Here is a 14,583-nt window from a genome sequence, read left to right as displayed (position 1 = left end):
AAATCAACAACCAGCGTGAGCAAGCCTTAAAACAGCACACACCTCAGGTTTCAGTTCTTTGAAAGTTACCGAACTACATAATTTGGATAAGAGTACAGGAATTCTGAATATAGGAGAGAGAAGAGGAATGCATTGGAGATCAATTTAAGTGGAACCCTTTAAATGCCCACATGTACTTCAATGGTTGAATGGTTTCTACACATGCAACTATTGCAACAGTTGGACAAGTATTACACTGCTGAAGAACCAACTTGTCCTGTTTACATCAAAGGAAGTACTTGAACTATATACTTTCACATATGAAATAAAAGAAAATTTTAGAAATACCTCACTCAAAGGTAAATTCTATTAGGGACTCCTGCAGAAGGCCAGATACTCTTGACTAGCACCGGCATCCATACCTCAATCCAATGGGCGCAGTACTTACAACATGCAATGCCAATGAGAGGAACAAAGATATTGTCAGTAGAACCTTCACTCCAATAGGCGCTTGTGCTTGCACCATGCAATGGCAACAATGTAGATAATGATACTGCCCGTGGTGCCACCTCCGACAGTCCACAAGAACTCAGGCATCCCAGCCTTGCTCTGATCAAATAATTCGATGGTTATATTCATGCCAAAAATACCTGCAACAACGACTAATGCACTCACAACAAGAGTTGCAGTGGTCAACATGACTCCCATCTGTAAAAGGTGGTTCTGCTTGTCATCCAGCATTATATTGATGTAATCCTCAGTGTCATCCACATACTCCGGCAGCTATGGTAAACATGCAATAGACAGCGAACGAGGGGGAAAATATCAGCATGATGTCAGAAACTAAAAGCAAGCAACAATTTCTCGCAAGTGTTACTATCTTCAGTATAGTTTTTTTGCTAGATAAGTCGGTCAATCAGAGTTCCTTTTTTTTCTTCCTTTCTTTTTAGCAGTAAGCATCCCTGAACATTCCATTAGTACTATCTACTACTACCCTACCCACAGTTCTACCTTGATCAAGTGGTTTATATTGTGAAAATTCACGAGCAAGTGGAATTGAGGTACAATTTTGTAGACGTTTGAAATAGGCAAACTCAAATTTTCTACTAGAACAATAGCACGAGTAAAGCTACTAGGTGGATAACATTTGATTATTATTGATTCTCACAAGTTTTGAAAGCCAATCATGACAGACAAACCATGTTTCCAAGTGCTTTTGTTTTCCAATTTGTCCGCAACATTGATAGATTATTACAAAAAGAAAAAGAATAAAAATGTTTTTAGTTAATTACAAAAAGCGACTCCAAAGAAAACAAAAAGCAATACAGAGCATCTTTGACTAGGGAACTTCAAAATGATCTGGAATGGCTATAGAAGTTTGCTCAAGGCTTTTGTTCAAAATTATGGTTCCACCATGCCAACCCATGTCACAGGCAGTTTAGTAACCAAAGATGGAGAAAATGAGGAAATGCTCAGGGAAAGCCATAGAGTACCCTTCACTAGAAACGTGTAAAAAAATAGTAAAAGGTTTGTTTATAGCTTTCAGTGGTAATGTGGCTTCAATATGTCAATCCATGCCAGAGGCATCAAAGAGCCAAAGAGAGAGAAGAGGGAACTGTAAAGGAAATCTACATCACATCTTCAGAGTAATTGTCCTAAAAGCATGTAATATTGGTACTCTTCGATACTCTGACTACCCTTGTGTATGGAGACAAAATGAAAACAATAAAAGTAGATAAAATTCACATAAGCTGACTGAAACATTTAAACTGCATACCGTTGACAATTTGTTAAGAGTACCGTCAATCTGTACAAAATATGCTTCAAGGAGCATTTTAAGTTCCTCCACATCAAGATGTTTGCTGCTACTGTCTGTGCTTATAGTGTGAGTCCCGTGGCTGTCTATTCTAAGCATGCTAGGCTCATTAAGTAGACTGTCCTGGTTATCCATATCAGCTTGGTAACTACTGGCAAGTTCGTTTGCTTCCAAAGATGTTCCAACAGGCATCCTGACATACAGATGCAGTGGTTTCAGTGGGAGGGTCATTTGGTAGCAGTACAGGTTGTTCCCTTCAAATCACTTCTGAAAGGAGCATAGTTTTCAGAAATACATAAGTATTATCATAACCATGAATACCTTCCATCCTCCATGTCCTCCATGCTATCTCCTCTCTCATTTAATGAAACAAAAGAAGCAGATCCATCAAGCCGTTGCTGCATCAGTTTGTCCGTTAAATACATCTCTGCCATATCTTCATCGTCGTCTAGTAGATGTTCAAGCTCATCCCTGACCTGGAAATGATGTATTCACCATTCAGCAAACAATGAAACAGACATGAGGATAACTAACAAAAGAATGACAAAAACCAATGCTTGCAAAATAAACAATAAAAGAAAGCCACAAATGAATTTCAAATGAAGATTATTACAGTTTCAAAGTTTTCCAGAAAAAAACATATTCATCTTCACAAATTCCCCCTCAAGACAATAAACACCACGTCGCTAACTCAATATGAGACAAAAACTTTCTAGAGATTTACACAATACATATAAAGAAGGTGGGGAAAAGAGACAAGAATTGGACCTAGTAGTATAGGGCAATGTTAAAATCATTCATTAAGTGAATCCATTTTCCAAAAAACGAAAAAAAATACTTTTATCATTTATAAATATATTTTTTAAGAAATTCTAAATGAGCAGATTCCATGCAGAATTAGCCTGATTCTGCTGTTTCTATCAGAAATTGGCCGATTTTTTAAGAGATCAAAACTGACCCGCTTTTCGCTTCATTAAGGAGCCAATTCAGCATGATTTTGATAAACATCGGTATAGAGGTCAAAGAACACTCTTTATGAATACAGTGCTGAAACTCGAAACTGGCAGGTACAGAAACTTCCCAACATGGGAAAGAAACTACAAGCCTGTCTGAGATCACAAATGGAATGGCATAACAGGAAAAACAAAAATATACAAACATGGAGGTCATTTAGAAGTGTTGGGCATCCAAGGTTCAAGCCCCACAAACGGTAGGTGCAATATCCAGGCTAAAGCATGGGTCAAGGGGGAGTAAAGAAACATGCTTGTTTATGCTCAATCGAGCCTGCATTTGGTGTAAGCCAAGCCTGAGCTACCAGGTAAATGACTTGGGTGTTTTTTCCTTCACACCCCTAGTAACTAGAACCAAGAAAGAGAATAGATCCACTCCCTAAGATTGATTATGCTTTATGCACGTCAAAATGACAATTTGAGACGGTTAATGCAGAGATGGCAAAGAACATGTATTACTAAAATGTTGGGACGAGTGGCCATTATCCGCTCATCTCAGCATATCCATGAACCCGTTCGTGGATGTGCCTGGGAAGTTATAAAAACAAAGTTTCAAATAAGCCTTTTAATAAAACCGTTTTCAAATGCTCATTCCAATAATCTCCCTGAACCTATCTGTATAGCTGAGCCCAAAAAAAAAAAAAGGGAATCCGAAAGATGAAAAAATTATAAATCATGCTCAGCACTTGATGTGCAAAATATAACACAAGCCAAAAGCCTCTCGAAGCAAACCTTACAAAAGGCTAAAACAATTGATCTTCTTTTTCTCTCTCTTCTCATGTTTTCAAAGATCTTTGCTCGATTCTCCTGCTGTTTCGCTCATCTGGTGCACACTCCGTCCATCAGTGGTATCAAAGCTTGTTGAGATCCTTGGAGTCTGTTGCATCCTTCTACTTTCGCCTATCAAAACCTACAAGGAAAGCGTGACAAGTTAGTGAGACTTCAAGAAGCTCTCTTTTTTTTTGTGATTGTAAACTTGCACAATCACAACATTTTTTTTTCTCTCTCGCCTGAGGGAATCTAAGAGCAGAGACCTGGAACTGGAAAACATCAATGTGGTCCCAGCGGGCTCGAACTGTGCTGCTTAATTTTTATTTTTATTTTTATTTTTATTTTTATTTTTATTTTTATTTTTATTTTTATTTTTGTGTTGCCTCTGCGTATCTGAAAAATCATATCTGTGAAAATAGTTTTTTTTTATTTGTAGAAATCTACAATAGAATACGAATAAAAAAAAGGAGGAAAACTATCCTTCGTTGATCTGTCGTCGGTTTTCTTTTACGGCGACCGCTGCTATTTTATCAGCGGCCCCGACCTTTGACCGGCCTTTTCTGTTTTCTCTCTCACCTCGTCTGAATCTGTAACCAGTAGGGAAGACATCCACCGGCATTCCTGAAAAATGAAATCAAAACAAAAACACTGGAAAACTTATCTGAGAAAACACCGAAAAGCAAAGAGAACACCGGAAGTCGGTCGTCCGGCCAACGTTCTGGTTTGGGTCTTCTCTCTGAGATAGATCTGAGCCAGAAGCACCGACCCAAACACACGACAAGGCTTTCTGCCGAAATCTCTGGCCGAAAACACAAAAGAGTCTTGTGGCATTCCTGACGAACCTTCTAGAGAAGAGAGAGAAATTAAAATTTTTAGGGTATTTATACCCTGTGGTCGAAATTACCCAGAAGCCTCTTCTTTTTACGGATTATTCAGAAAAACTGTTATTAAAGATTAAATTGTAACCCGCGTATTTTTTTTTAATTTTTGCTAAAAGAAGGTTGCGTGTGTGATTTTATCAAAATTCCATTATAAAGCCTAAGAATATTTAAATTTACAAAAACAAGCTTTTCTGTTTTAGTATTAGTATTTTTTTTTTCATAATTCTTGCCAAAGACCGCTTCTATTAAATTTTTTTTTGGCATAATACTTTATAGGCTGAAACTGATTTGTGGTCTATTTTTTTGTTTCTTAATAAAAAAATTTATTATTAAAATAATAATAATAATTAAATTGCTATATAAAACGAATAGGATGACTAGTCGTGTGTGTGCTTCTGAACTTGCCAAAACTGACAAGCTAAATGAAACACATTTTTCAATCTGGAAAAGAAGAATACCTTTAGCTCTTACACTTGAGGGTTTGGAATATGTATTACACAAACAAGTAGAAAATTCTGGAGAAATAGGGTCAAAAGAGGAGAAAGAAAAATATGAAAAATACTTAAGAGATGATCTTATAGCTAGAACTATTATGTTGACTTATAGGGATGATGATCTGATTAGAGTTTTTAAAGACTATAAAACAACAAATGAAATGATGGAAGCAATTGGGTCTAAATATGATACTACATCTAAAGTACATGTTCAACTACTCTTAGAACAATACAATTCATATAAAATAAAAGAGTCAGACAACATAGTGCATCATGTAAACCGTATGTTGGTCATGAAAAAAGACTTAGTAATAGCTGAAAACATGATACCTGACAGGATGCAAATCTCAACAATCTTGAATAGTCTGCATGTATCTTGGAGGATGGTAACCACAACACTTAAGCTGAATACTAAAAGTCTAAACTTTAATGAATTACCTCTGCAATTGGAGATAGAGCAAGAATACATGGTCAAGGACAAAAAGTCAGAACTCATGATTGCTCAAGATGTCCCATCCAACAATCAAGAACCATTTAAAAGGAACAACAATAACTTTAAAGGAAAAGGAAACAACAGGTTCAATAAGGGATAGGATATTAACTCCAGAAGGCCTCAGAGAACTAGACCTCAAGTAAAGTGCTTCAAATGTGGGAATATGGGACACATCCAAAGGAACTGCAGGACGAAAACCTTCAACAGGAACAATGGACAGCATGGGAAACAAAACAACAAAAGAAGACCTGATAATAAAGAAGTTGTCTGCGTGGTGTTTGAATGCCTATTTGCAAATGAGGAACTCTCAGGATGGTGGGTTGATTCTGGAGCAACCCGACACATAGCTAAAACCATAAATAGATCCGTAAACATAAAAGAATTAGGTACAGGTGAACACAAGGTGTACATGAGTAATAACACCTACAATGATGTACGTGGAATTGGGTCTTATAGACTTAATGTAGGTGGAACAAGTGTCCTTAATGAAGTTATTTATGTACCGTCAATGAGGAGGAACTTAGTTTCTGTTCCGGCATTGACTGGGAAAGGTTTTGAAGTCAGATTCATTTCGAAGAAATTCACAATAGGGAAACATAGCAGAGTCCTATTTGAAGGAACTTTTGTAAAAGAACATTGTATGTTTAAGCTGTGTGATAATAAAGAATCAGTTTTCACTTATATTGATTGTCTTTAACATTGATATAAATATATGACATAAAAGACTTGGACATATAAGCATAAATAAAATAAAAAACTTAGCACAACAAAGAATAATTTCTACGTTTAATGAAGCACACTTTGAAAAATGTGAAACTTGTATATATGGAAAAATGGCTAGAAAATCTTTTTCATCAAATGTTGTATGTGCTAAAGAATTGTTAAAAATAATTCATACTTATATTTATGGACCATTTAGAGTCCAAACTCACAGTGAAATGCTATATTTTATAACATTTATTGATGATTTCTCAAGATACAGCTACTTATACTTGATTAAACATAAATCAGAAGCTCTTAAAAAAATTAAAGAATATAAAAAGCGAAGTTGAGAGACAACTTGGAAGATGTATTAAAATAAATAGGTCAGACAGGGGAGGTGAATACACCTCGAATGAGTTCTATAAATTTTGTAAAGATCTTGGCATTAATAGGCAAAGAACCATGCCAAGAACACCACAACAAAATGGTGTTGCAGAGAGGTGCAATAGAACACTCTTGAATATGGTTAGGGCCATGTTGGTAGAAGCACAATTACCCAAAGTCTTTTGGGGTGAAGTTGTAAATACAACAATGTATACTCTGAATAGAGTACCCTGCAAAGTCGTCCCAACAACTCCATATGAAAGCTGGACTGGTATGAAACCAGATCAAAGCTATCTTAGGAGATGGGGTTCTGTAGCACATGCTAAGATCTTGGATCCAACTATGGATAAGTTGGACAATAGATCTGTACATAGTATTTTTATCGGATATCCTAACGGATTAAAAGGCTACAGGTTATACCATGAAACGTTGGGATTGATTAAGAGTAGAGATGTTGAGTTCCTAGAAGGACACAACAATGAATCCAGTGATCTTATTGAGGATCCCTTTGATTTACTGGATGATTTTGATGATCAAGATGAATAATTTAGTAATGAACCAACTGTGGATCAGTCAGGCAACGAACCAACTAATCTAGACTCCTCTACTTCTTAAAGTTTAAGCGGTCATAAGAGATCTAAGGCTTCTCTATCCTATCTGGATGATTATTATGTGTATCTGACTAAAGAGTTATGCTATTCAGTAGATATAAATGAAATGACCGACAATCTATCATATTCTGATGCTGTTAAATCACATGAAGCATCAGAATGAAAAAGGGCTATGAATGAAAAAATAAAATTCATTAAAAAGAATCAAGCCTGGGAATTAACTGATCTTTCTGAAGGAAGAAAACCAGTCGGTTGTAAATGAGTTCTTAAAAAGAAGTACAAGGCTGATGGGTCAATAGACAAATTCAAAGCAAGATTGGTAGCTAAAGGTTTCTCCCAAGGGGAAGGTGTTGATTACACTGAAACCTACTCACCAATTGCTAAGTTTGCATCCATCAGGATAATATTATACATAGCAGCTCATTATAATCTAGATGTGTGGCAGATGGATGTAAAAACTGCCTTCTTGAATGGCGACTTAAAAGAAACCATTTATATGTTTCAGCCAAAGAGATATGTCACAGATAGTGACAAAGTATACAAGTTGAAAAAATCCTTGTATGGGCTTAAACAATCACCAAAAAAGTGGTATTTGGCTTTTCATAAAGCAATAACCAAGATTGGATATGAAGTCAATCAATTAGACCACTGTGTATATGTTTGGAAAAGTGAGACTCAATTTTGCATTTTATCTCTTTATGTTGATGATATATTGTTGACTGGAAATGAAAATAATATGATAGTCAACACAAAGAGTTGGTTGTATACCAATTTCGAAATGAAAGATATGGGTGAAGCTTCATACATTCTAGGATTCAAAATTACCAGAAATCAAGAATAAAAAATTCTCAGCTTGAGTCAAGAAAGATATATTGACTATATTTTGAAGAAATCTAGAATGCATGACTCGAAACCCATTGGTACTCTCGTTGCTAAAGAAGTGAACTTAAGTAAAAGTGATTGTCCAAGAGAAAACCAACAAAGACTAGATATGCCTTATGCTCAGGCTGTTGGAAGCTTAATGTATGTTATGCTCTGTACAAGACCTGATATTAGTTTTGCAGTAGATCTTGTTAGCAGATATCAAAGTAATCCTGGTTGACCTCACTGGCAGGCTGTCAAAAGAACCTTTTGATATTTAAAGGGCGTAAAAGGATTACAGTTGAGTTTTCAATCTGACAAACTTGATTTGACGGATACTCAGATGCTGACTTTGCAGGATGCAAAGATGACAGTAAATCTACTTCTGGCTATATCTTCCTGTTTGGAGGAGATGTAGTAGCCTAGTCGTGTAAAAAGCAAGGTTGTGTGGCTTTGCATGCTGAGAAAGCTGAGTATATTGCCTGTAATGCAGCAACAACCTTTGCAGTATGGATTAAAAGGTTCATTTGTGATTTAAAATTAGATCTTGAATTTGAACCTATACATATTTTTTGTGACAACCAGACTGCTATTTCTTTGATGAAAAGTGGGGCACATAGCTCTAAAAGCAAGCATGTACTGGAAAAATACCACTATATACATGATATGATTGAACGGAATGAGATAATCATTGATTATCTACCATCATCAGACATGGTAGCAGATCCTCTTACAAAAGGGATCCCTGAGGATCTGTTCACAAAACATGTGGCACACATGGGCTTAAGATACTTGTGATTATGAGGCAAATCCTTATAGAAAATCTGTAATTATTGCATGAAAAGCCCACAATAGTGGAAGCAAGGTCAGCAAATATATGGCCAAATGGGAGATGTTGGGACGAGTGGCCATTATCCGCTCATCTCGGCATATCCACAGATATGGGCTCGTTTGTGGATATGCCTGGGTAGTTATAATAACAAAGTTTCAAATAAGTCTTTTAATAAAACCATTTTCAAATGCCTGTTCCAATAATCTCACTGAACCTATCTGCATAGTTGAGCCCCCCAAAAAAAGGAATCCGAGAGATGGAAAAATTATAAATCATGCTCATCACTTGATGTGCAAAATATAGCACAAGCCAAAAGCCTCTCAAAGCAAACCTTACAAAAGGCTAAAACAATCGTTCTTCTTCTTCTCTCTCTTCTTCTGTTTTTAAAGATCTCTGCTCGATTCTTCTGTTGTTTCGCTCATCTGTTGCGCACTCCGTTCATCAGTCGGGTTGCCAGGTAAATGACTTGTTTTTTTTTCCTTCACACCCCTAGTAACTAGAACCAAGAAAGAGAATAGGTCGACTCCCTGAGATTGATTATGCTTTATGCACGTCAAAATGACAATTTGAGATTTTTAATGCAGAGATGGCAAAGAACATGTATTACTAAAATACACATAAAGAACATACAAACCTTTTGGACTCTACCAGTTATTGCAACTAAGCGACTTTTAATATGTCAGACGTGTTCCAAATTGAGGGTGCTAATCTTGGATGTCAACTTATCAACTGTTGGATGTGCTTCTTGCTCCAGTGTTCTTGCCTGATATATAAATGGATTTTTCGAGAAGGGAAGCCGAACGGAGGGCTTAATGCATCTCCCTCCTGCCCCTCTTGGCGGATGGAGGGCAGGCGCATGGAAAGATAGGCGGGGTTAGCCCCCCCCCCCCCCCCCCCGCCTGTCTCTCTCCCTATGGTTGGGTTGGCCAGGTGGAGGGATCGAGCCATCAATACACTACACCCACTCATTTTTTTTTATTTTCCCTTTCGTTGGTTCGAATAGGGAACCAAAGCCACCCAGACGATGGCTCTGTTTCGCCGCCCCAGGCTCCAGCGGTGGCAGCAAGTTTAGTGTTGTGCCAACCTGGGTTCATTGTCTGCCAGGGTGTCCCAAGTCGAGCCCCACCCACCTTAGGGCTCGAGATGGGCTCAATCTAGTCACCGAGTTTCCTTGCCCCCTCTTTCTTTTGGTTGCTACTCCTTGCATGCCATAGCAGCAACTGGTGCTGCCTTGGACTCGACTAGAATCAAGCAGAGCTCAAGCCCAACCAAGTTCAGCTCGGTCTCTAATCGATTAGTGATCAAGACCGACTCGGTTGAAAAATGAGCCCAGCTTTGTAGTGAACTTAGCTCGGCTCCACCCGATCAACCCAAATTGAGTTCAGGTTCAACCCCTATGACACAAATGTCACTTATTCTGTTAAATTAAGTTTGTTACATCATTCTATTCGTAGCACACTTAACAGGACACAAGCCTTTAAGAACCTATACTCGGAATCGTCATAAATTCAAACTATCTCTAAGGTAGAGGAAAGTTGCATACGATAACAAATGTTAAAATACTTCAAACTTATATGTATTATATATATAATATTTTTAACTCCAAGACGCAGTTTTGCATATTATTGTTTATTTAAGTTACATCATTTACTTTATTGTCACACTGTAATATGCATAGGCTCCTGCTTACACAATTTATTTAGCTTGATGTAGGATTTCATACACCAAGCATCACTTACATAATTTATTTAGCCTGATGTACGGTTTTATACACCGGGCATCGGTTATGCAAATTATTTAGCCCGATGTATGATTTCGTACATATGACATCGCTTATGCAATTTATTTAGCCCGATGTGTGGTTTCGTACATCAGGCCTTACTTTATGCCATTTACCTTGTCATCGCACTGTAATGTGCATAAGCTTATGCTTTAATATCTATGTATTCTATATACATATATAACTTTATAAAGTATGCAATTTTGTGTACTTCTGTCTACTTTATATTACGCATGTATCTATTTAAAGACACAAATTTGCGTATCCTCCCCGAATATCTATTTTAAAAAAAGGATTTCACATGCAAGATTTCAAGCTCGCATTGTTCGTTGTCTCGAAAAGCAAAACAAGTATTTGGCGTTTGCGTATTTGCAACTAAGTTTTCTCCTTAAACCAGTATAACAGAAAGAATTTGACTACGTAGCCCTATGTGGTACGTATGCTCGATCCTTCTTTTTGGTATCCGAAATGACTCATTTATTTTCTAGTCTAAAGCACGAGACTTTAAAATTTTAAAATAATATTTGTTTTTTTTTTGAAATCGATATCCTTCTCATCGTAGTGATACTATTAGACATGCACGGCATGTTAGTATTACGATGATTGGATGTGAGGTTTATAATAACCTCGTAGTGTGACAATGCATAATGATTAAAAGAAAATCACATAAATGGTGATGATCGCTTCACAGGCAAGATACTTGATTTAGTTTAAAAGACCAGAACATATTGCATCGGTTGTCAGATAAAATAAAGCCTGGCATACCCATTTATTTTTTTTGTTCTATTAAGGAAGATAAAAGGATGATACAAAAACTCCAACGAATAAGTTGTTAACAACTACGCTCCTCGAGTAACAATGATTCAATATCCCCAGTCATCGAAGTTAGGAGATTGGGCTATCAAAAATGATCCTAGGTGGTAGATTTCAATAACTTCAGTAAAAGTTCGGATGCATCATCTTGAACAAGTAGCCTTTGATAAATTCACTCTCTATAATTAGTCGTCCCTTTAAGAATGAACTTTAAAAAGTCACATTTTTTATAACAAAATATTATCGAAGGGACTATTCATATTAAAACGACCACGTTGAGTCCATCTATAAGGTTAGATTTGTACAAAACAAATATAATCTTAAGATTTAAAGGGGGGGGGGGTATAAATATGTGGGATGACACTGACGTGACTTTTTAAGGTAGGCAAGCAACTGTAACTTGAGGCAATATGAGTCAAACCTTGAATCCTATGTACACCAAGTTTTGATCCATCGGGTTTGCCTGTCGAATAAGGCCCTATGTCATCACACTCTCATTGCACACAAATTGGAATTCAGATTAGCCAATATCCAATTAGTCAGACTCAGAATGAGATGCATCCAACCTGAATTTGAACTGTTTACGTCATTACTCATTTACATACAAACAAGGACTTCGCGAGGACAAAAACCTAGTGACATGTGTTTTTTTTTTTTGAAATTTACACCAAAAAACTATCACAAGAAACAGAGACCTAGCCGGGATGGCTTTGCCTGCCATACTTACGGGCACTGTCCTGACAGTGCAAAACTCTGGAAGCTTTACCCCTTGCCCACAGGGAGTCGCGGGTTTCAGCTGGTGTAAGGAGTGATGCCCATGAGCAGTCTAGGCCCCATCCCACTAGGCCAACCCCCTTTGGGAATAGTAACATGTAAGGTTGAGATCCAACAACCTCCAATTGGTGGTGTTGAACAAAATGCAAACAATGGGTTAGGGCCATATCTGTTCCATGACGGAATGTTTGATTGTGCAGGCAGCAGCGCGCCCCACACACCCGACACAAATATGAGACATACATGATGCTTGGAACCCGGTGTCCCCTGGTGCTCCACCCCTTTTCTTAGAGTAATGGTGTTCATAACACTTAAGACACACACACAAAAAAAGGAAAGAACACTTGGGACAAAAACTCAATTTGTCCAGGACACCATTGCATCGGAGCAGCAATGTCCAGACGGGACAGTTCTATACAGTTCACAAACAAACGAACCCTCAAGGTGTGATTGAAACAGGGGATCGGACCCCTGATGCTTGAACCATGCATTTGGGGCAATCCAATTCCCTTACATTTTATTTTGTGTGTGTGTGTGTTTTGGTATCAGCCTTACAAATCTAACTTGTAGGTTTGTATAGTTTAAAACATGTTTAAAGTCATTCAATTTGTTAAGCTGATTTTTTAAGAGCTACAATGTGTCAAAATTTCATTGGTAAGAAGGTCACATTCATGTAAAAATCAATGTTGTCAGTATCGGCGATACATATACGCAACAACCCTGAATCGGCTATTTTTTAATAAAGGTAAGACATACTAAAATTTTATTTTTTTAATAATTTTAAATACTATTTTAATCGTTTTATCAAGTGTCACATTCTGATTGACGCAATATTTTTTATTATTTTTTTGGCCGATACATAGCTATTCACTTGAGTATCGGTATCGATTCGATACAGCTCAATCTTTGGCCAAACAAATCAGGGCCAATACCGATACTGACATCGGTAGAAACTTCCCAAGGAAAAGTGCGTTTCCTAACAACTGGATCATGCTGAATGCATGCGTTGGGTCAAATTGGTCAGATCCAAAAAATCAGGTACCTATAAGATCAAGGTAAAGAGTACAATACTATAAAATGTAGCATATTTTTTCCGATCCATCATCCAGGAATAGATCTTGTATTTGAGAAGCCACCAGGCCCCCAAGCTCTAGGTCGAATCGCATCATGCCTGGGTAGGACCAGGCCTAGGTCCGACGCTCATCTGGTACTAAAGTTAACTTGGTTAAGCCCATAAACTTCTCGAAAAAAACCTAAAACTTTATTTAATATCATTAATTAGAAAGAGGGGATCGCGAGGAGCGACGTTACAAGTACGATCTCCATCCCGCCACCGCCTCCACCGTTGTGATCGGGTGGGGGGAAGTCGTCGCCGTCTGTCTCAGTCTCTTCTCTGCCGCTGCCCATGGAGGACGCCTACGCTAGATCCGTCTCCGAGGTACCCTCTCTCTCTCTCTCTCTCCCTCTCCCTCGTCGTTCTGTGGAAGTGATGCTGATCTGATCCGTTGTTATACTCCCAAACAAATCTCACATTTCTTTCATCTCGTTTACTCACACTCGCGGGCGATTCAGAATTTAGGGCATTCTTCTCTTCTCTCTCTCTCTCTCATCCCTTTCTTTGTAATTGCTGAAGGTATTGGAAGCGTTCGGTGTGGTTCCTACCAAAGGCCTCTCCGATTCGCAGGTAAGCAGAGTGTGCCCCAACCCCTGATCGGCTCTTCTTCTGTAATTCTTACCATCTAGCGAATGTCACCATCCGATTTTCGTGGGTTCCCCCCTTTTTCCTGCAGGTTGCCGAAAATGCAAGAATCTACGGCAGAAACGGTCTCTCTCTCTCTTACATCTAGCGTTACTGTTGTTCTTATGATTGTTATTATTGCTATTGTTGTTGTTGCTAATGCTACAGCAGCCGCTGCTTCTTTTAGTATATTAATACTACATGGCTACTACTACTACTACTTCTACTACTACTACTGTCTGCTCTTCTTGATTGCACTAGTAGATTTTGATGACACTGTGCTTGGATTGAAATTGGGAACCAGTAGTTGAATATATTGTCAGCATCATCTTGACGCCCCCAACCTCTGGCGTTGGTGTTGCAACGAACTGTTGCATTTCAGCGTTTCTGGGCTAGAACGAATGGTTTATAATTCCTCATGTTACCTGATCATTTCCTCGGCTATTTAGAAATTCTGGTTAAGCTAACACTTGGTAGAGGCATAATGCAGGATCCACCAGGTGCCATGAGTTCAAACATGGCCTAGAAGCTCTTGCACTTGAAACATATGTTGGTTATGCATTTACGATGAAATGTTGGTTCATGGAATTGGAAGTCAAGTTTGTTGAGTATAGAAATTTATTTGTAATGCAACACCCATGCCT

The 14,583-nt window shown here is 37.9% G+C and overlaps 1 protein-coding gene and 1 pseudogene across 2 annotated transcripts in view; one reads left to right on the top strand and one right to left on the bottom strand.

Annotated features, from left to right (window-relative positions):
- Positions 1 to 474: 474 nt before the first annotated feature.
- Positions 475 to 12,368, bottom strand: LOC149842189 (magnesium transporter MRS2-3-like; annotated as a pseudogene).
- A 1,132-nt stretch (positions 12,369 to 13,500) lies between these two features.
- Positions 13,501 to 14,583, top strand: part of LOC149842188 (calcium-transporting ATPase 3, endoplasmic reticulum-type-like) — a 73,176-nt gene continuing 72,093 nt past the window's right edge. For both annotated transcript variants that reach the window (XM_090001303.1, XM_090001305.1), the window contains exons 1-3: positions 13,501 to 13,639; positions 13,835 to 13,885; positions 13,992 to 14,025. In XM_090001303.1, coding sequence (XP_089857429.1) covers positions 13,607 to 13,639; positions 13,835 to 13,885; positions 13,992 to 14,025 — 118 coding nt within the window. In that variant the 5' untranslated portion in view covers positions 13,501 to 13,606. The remainder of the gene's footprint in view (positions 13,640 to 13,834; positions 13,886 to 13,991; positions 14,026 to 14,583) is intronic.

This window comes from Nuphar pumila, chromosome 3, assembly GCF_984573655.1.
Source record: "Nuphar pumila chromosome 3, dmNupPumi1.hap1.1, whole genome shotgun sequence".
Taxonomy (NCBI): domain Eukaryota; kingdom Viridiplantae; phylum Streptophyta; class Magnoliopsida; order Nymphaeales; family Nymphaeaceae; genus Nuphar; species Nuphar pumila.
The sequence above is the reverse complement of the archived record's forward strand: the minus strand, read 5'-3'. Positions and strand labels throughout refer to the sequence as shown.